Below are 6,000 nucleotides of genomic sequence, written 5' to 3' on the forward strand. Positions count from 1 at the left end.
CCTCTGTAAATCGAGGGTCACATTAGATGATCTCCTGGGGCAGGCTGTGTCCTGTCCTGTGACTGAGGGATGGTGGGGTTGCCTGGGGACAAAGCTGCAGTGTGTGCAGCCTTCGAGTCTAGGGTGGGGCAGGCCCAGCCAGATGTGCGCCTCTCCCTTGGGCCCCAGCTGCTCAGGGGCTGGGCTCTTTCCTCCCGCCCCTCTCTGATGCTGGACTGCAGCAGGCAGACAGGGAAGGGATGCTAGAGAGCCAGGACTGATGAGCAAACTGCCACCCCACTCCATCTGGACCAATTCCTTCCAGAGCTCCTGGCCAAAGAGGCTGGCTGTTCAAGTGCCTTAGACTGGAGGCCTGGACTAGCAGGCCCTGTCCTAGGAAGGGATACCTCAGAAACATGGGGGTGGCCAAGGGCAAGATCCCGCCTGGCTTCATTTTTTGGAGGGTCACACCCACTCTCAGTCCCAGCCTGCCCTAGCCAGAGGCCCTTCCTGTCCATAGCCTATTCAACTCTCTGGGTTTTCACTGGGACTTCCACCCAGATCCTACTTTGTAGGTCCTGTGAGGCCCCTGCCCCTCCTGAATCTGAGAGGCAGGCCAGAGCACAGCAGTGAAGCCTGAGTAAACAAGAGTGGGGTCTGAGATGATACTGACCACGATTTGGGAGCTGAGGAAGAAGTGTGTGCTGGTGTGTGCACAAGCTTGTCCTCCCACTCTTGCAGGGGAAGGTGCATCCTCTGGCCCAGTGCTGCCTGCCCTGTGGTGGGAGGATAGATGCTCCTCGAAATAAGGGTTCTGTGCTCTATTTGGCAAACTGTATTAAATGAAGTCAAACAGATTCCTTTACCTGCAGGACTTGCCAGAGCCTTGAAATAACAAATATATACTAGGACCCTTCAAATGAGGATCCAGGAACAGCTTCCCAGACTTTTTAATGTACACCCTAAAGCCCTTCAGGAGGCTGTTCCAACCCCTTCTCTTTTGGGTCAGGGGGAAGATAACAACCATCTCCACCTCTCTCCTATTCCCAGCACAGTAAGTACTGCCTGCCTCCATCAGGTCTTCCCACACCCTAAAAAAAGCAACCCGGTACCGTCAAGTCGATCCCAACTCATAGCCACCCTATAAAACAGAGTAGAACTGCCCCATAGGGTTTCCAAGGATATAATCCTTATGGAAGCAGACTACCACATCTTTTCTCCCATGGAGTGGCTGGTGGGTTTGAACTGCTGACCTTTCAGTTAGCAGCCAAGCACTTAACCATTGTGCCAGCAGGGCTCCGTTCTCACACCCTAGCAGGGCAGATTTGGTCTGGGGTGTGCCTGGGCCAGACTTCCATCATGCTATTTGGTGGCCGTGTATCCGTGGACTTGACAGTTCTCCTAAACCAACTTTTCCTCATCTGTAAAATAGGGCATTACTCTTGTTTGCTGTTGAGTTGATTCCAACTCTTAGTGACACTAAATGACAGAGTAGAACTGCCCCATGGGATTTCCTAGGCTGTAATCTTGATGGGAGGAGATTGCCAGGTCTTTTCTCCTTTCAGTTAGCAGCCGAGTACTTAACCATTGCACCACCAGGTTCTTGTGAGTCCTAAATGAGATAGTACAAATATAAAACTACTAACCAGGGCAAGTCCGTCACTTAGTAAATGCCTAGTCACGCTTGTGGTTGTTACAATGGCAATACCGTTGAGGATGATGATGGTGGTGGTTGCAGTGATGATGGAAGAGGTGATGTTTACTGCTGCCCTGACTCTGTACTCTCTTACCCCAACAGAGTGAAGACACTACCACATAGGCATCTCACCATGTGCCTGCCCTGAGCAGCAAGGCCCACCAGGCATCTCTGTTGAGGGCAGCAGGGCCAGGCACTCCTCTGTGGACCCCCAGCAGTTGGCAAGCTCCCCTGGCGGCGGGGTCTGGGCCTTGGCCCCACCATGTCAAGCCTCGGCATTGGCCCCCAGGACGCCGGCGGCAACAGCACCACCACTGCTAATGGCAGCAGCGGCAGTGGCTCAAAGGTGGGAGTGGCAGACAAGAGTGTGGCCGTGGCTGCTGCTACACCAGCCTCAGTGGCAGATGACACCCCACCCCCTGAGCGTCGGAACAAGAGCGGCATCATCAGCGAACCCCTTAACAAGAGCCTGCGCCGTTCCCGTCCGCTCTCCCACTACTCTTCCTTTGGTGGCAGTGGTGGCAGTGGCGGTGCCAGTATGATGGGCGGAGAGTCCGCTGACAAGGCTGCTGCAGCCGCAGCCGCTGCCTCTCTGTTGGCCAATGGGCATGACCTGGCGGCGGCCATGGCTGTGGACAAAAGCAACCCTACCTCAAAGCACAAAAGTGGTGCTGTGGCCAGCCTGCTGAGCAAGGCAGAGCGGGCCACGGAGCTGGCAGCCGAGGGACAGCTGACGCTGCAGCAGTTTGCGCAGTCCACGGAGATGCTGAAGCGTGTGGTGCAGGAGCACCTACCGCTCATGAGTGAGGCTGGCGCTGGCCTGCCCGACATGGAGGCCGTGGCAGGTGCCGAAGCTCTCAACGGCCAGTCCGACTTCCCCTACCTGGGCGCCTTTCCCATCAACCCAGGCCTCTTCATCATGACCCCAGCGGGTGTGTTCCTGGCAGAGAGTGCACTGCACATGGCTGGCCTAGCTGAGTACCCCATGCAGGGAGAGCTGGCCTCCGCCATTAGCTCGGGCAAGAAGAAGCGGAAACGCTGTGGCATGTGCGCGCCCTGCCGGCGGCGCATCAACTGTGAGCAGTGCAGCAGTTGTAGGAACCGAAAGACTGGCCATCAGATTTGTAAATTCAGAAAATGTGAGGAACTCAAAAAGAAGCCTTCCGCTGCTCTGGAGGTAACAGCACCTTAGAGGGAGGTGTGTGGGCTCTTGCATCTGTGTGGTCATCCGAACCCACCCCTACCCCCACTCCCACCTTTCCTACCTGGGCAAGTGTCAGGGGAATGCCCAGCCAGTCCCTGGAGTCTAGGGGTCTGGGCCAGGCTCCAAGACACTAGTTCACTTCCCTAAAAGTCAGAGCCACATCCTGAGATCCTGTCAGGCTTTACTTCGCAGTAGAAGCATAAACTTCCAGGCAAGGGAGCTAGCATTCCCAGCTAGGCCCCAGGATTCTGATCCCCGTCATGGGATTCTGGGTCAGGTATTGAGATTCCCATACAGATCCTAAGTTTCTGGTTCTCAGACAGACATGTCCTAAAGCCTCCAGTTCATGACCCAAGTTTTTGGGACTTTGCCCTGCCCCATTTGAGGGGTTCTTCCCTGTGGACCCTGTGGCTTGGAGGGTAACCTTCACTTGACCATCCAGAGCCAATCCTTACCCCTAAGGCCCCCCGGGATAGAGCAGCTCCAGTGCTTGTTGCCATGCTCTGTGACCTGGAAGAACCCTGGATCTGGGCACTGAGTTAACAGATTTGGGGTACCTTGGGCATGGGGTGCCCAGGGTCCAGTCTGACTGATGGCTAATAGCCAGGGATCCTGTGGTCCTGGAGCTGAGGGGTGGCCATGAGCCTGGGGTGTGGGCACAGCCTGTCCACTGTGGGATTCGTTTAGAGAAGGCAGAGGGGTTACTATGCTGCTTTCTCTCCACCCTTGTGGCAGGGCCTGTCCTTGTGCCCCTAGCCATGGCAGCCTAGCTGGGGTGCCAGGCCTGAGTACAAAAGCATCTTTTCAGCCTGCTGTCCCAGCCCCTGACTCCACCCCTCTACAAGTGGGCTTGATGCAAATGTCTAGAATGGAAAACAGTGGTATCCCAACCATGGCTTCTTGGCTACCCTTCCCCGACCCCCATCATATGTCTGCTTTCCCACCCAGAGAACACACCTATATGCACACAGAGGCACCCACTCTCATCCAGTGTAGAGAGAGACACGCACATACCCCTGCCCAATACACATAACTCTTAATTGTAGATACAGCCTTTTGGTAAATAGATACATGCCAGGTATCACCCTACACACACACGTGCACACACACAGCTTAGTACACACACAATACACCCTGCAGCATAGTGCTAGGCACACACCCATATACACACCCAGTACACGTGTATACACTCTTGTTGGACAGAAATGTCCACACAGCCACCTGGTGTGTCCTGTCTGGATGGAGGGTTCCTGGGCACAGTGACTCGGGAGGCCTCAGGGTGCTCCTGGCCCTCCAGCGGCCCATCGGGTCAAGACTCCTTCTCTGGCCTGGCTGGGATGGGCAGGAACTCTGTGGGTCAGCTGCTCTCTGTGCCTGTCCCTCCGCCATGAGGCCATCCACGGGGGAACGTCTTTGCACCAGGCCCACCTAGACACTGACTGAACTCTCTCCTTGTTTTTGTCTCCTGCCCTCGCCAGAAGGTGATGCTTCCGACGGGAGCTGCCTTCCGGTGGTTTCAGTGACAGCGGCGGGACCCCAAAGCTGCCCTCTCCGTGCAATGTCACTGCTCACGTGGTCTCCGGCAAGGGATTCGGGCGAAGACAAATGGATGCACCCGTCTTTAGAACCAAAAATATTCTCTCACAGATTTCATTCCTGTTTTTATATATATATTTTTTGTTGTCGTTTTAACATCTCCACGTCCCTAGTATAAAAAAAGAAAAAGAAAAGGAAAGAAATTTAACTGCTTTTTCAGAAGAACAGCAGCAACAACAACAAAAAAAAAAAGAGGTAAAGACGAATCTATAAAGTACTGAGAATTCCTGGGCAAAGAATGGACAATCAGTTTCCTTCCTGTGTCGATGTCGATGTTGTCTGTGCAAGAGATGCAGTTTTTGTGTAGAGAATGTAAATTTTCTGTAACCTTTTGAAATCTAGTTACTAATAAGCACTACTGTAATTTAGCACAGTTTAACTCCACCCTCATTTAAACTTCCTTTGATTCTTTCCAACCATGAAATAGTGCATAGTTTGCCTGGAGAATCCACTCATGTTTATAAAGAGAATGTTGATGGCGCCGTGTAGAAGTCCCTCTGTACCCATCCACACCGGCAGAGCTGCCAGTGGGAGCTCGAAGATGGGGAGGGAGTACCCGACCCCTGGGTCTGGGCCTGCCCTGCAGAACCCACAGTCCCCAGAATAGGATCTTCCACCCCAACAGTGCAGATTTTGGAAAAATGAAATTTCTGTTTGTTTATCCATTGAGATATGGGGAGCCCATGTCTCTCTATTTCCGATCCTGCTACTTCCCTTAGAAAAAATAAGTCCTTTTTTCTGGCCTTGCTGATGGCGACAGAAGAAAGGGCTTCTTTCCGTGGCACCCCCACCGGTGGGGGTGGGTACCCAGGGGGCCTCCTGCGGCCTGGGCCCCCTGCCCATGGCCAGCTTCCTGCTGATGAACATGCTATTTGTATTGTTTTAGGAAACCAGGCTGTTTTGTGAATAAAACGAATGCATGTTTGTGTCACGAAGCACATTGGCTTCTTGCTCTCCGGTTTTGGGGGGGCTGTTGCTGGGCAAGGGTTGTTTGGGACCACCTTGGGGAGGAAGAAGCATGGCCCAGGGACAGTTGGAGTGGGAATCTCTTGGAAAGAGAAGCCACCCTGACAGACAGGATGGAAATGCTCTTAATCTGGAAGTGGCCAGTGCTGGGGACCTTACTTGCCTGATAGCATCCCATACCTTAAAACCTGGCTCTGGGGATCTTTACTCACCTGGAACCCCCATCTTTATTCACGTAAATTCACCATGGCCCAGTCAGTGCAGAGCAGCCAGTATTGGGGGTGAGGCCTGAGCCCGTTAGGTTCTTATTTCTCTCCTTACAAGGAAGGGATCTAGTGCCCCACCTCCACCCCAACCACTGATATGATTCCCCACGGAGCAATTTCAGCCCAGGTTTGTGGGGACCTAACTATGCCCAGCACACATAGACTGCCCTTCCCCCGACATACTCCCTTCAGGCTTGAGGGCTGCTAGGCTGGGACCTGGAGTTGTTCCTGACTTTGGCTGTCCTGTGACTGTCCCTACCCCCAGAAAGTTTGTTGGCACAAGGTTGTCCAGG

General features: G+C 53.7%; 1 protein-coding gene across 1 annotated transcript in view; it reads left to right on the forward strand.

The window, feature by feature from the left end:
- Positions 1 to 5,413, forward strand: part of CXXC5 (CXXC finger protein 5) — a 35,520-nt gene extending 30,107 nt beyond the window's left edge. The window contains exons 2-3 of the mRNA XM_004381064.2: positions 1,778 to 2,852; positions 4,358 to 5,413. Of these exons, the coding sequence (XP_004381121.1) occupies positions 1,938 to 2,852; positions 4,358 to 4,402 (960 nt within the window). The 5' untranslated portion in view covers positions 1,778 to 1,937 and the 3' untranslated portion in view covers positions 4,403 to 5,413. The remainder of the gene's footprint in view (positions 1 to 1,777; positions 2,853 to 4,357) is intronic.
- Positions 5,414 to 6,000: the final 587 nt, after the last annotated feature.

Source organism: Trichechus manatus, unplaced genomic scaffold (genome assembly GCF_000243295.1).
Source record: "Trichechus manatus latirostris isolate Lorelei unplaced genomic scaffold, TriManLat1.0 scaffold00080, whole genome shotgun sequence".
Lineage (NCBI taxonomy): Eukaryota > Metazoa > Chordata > Mammalia > Sirenia > Trichechidae > Trichechus > Trichechus manatus.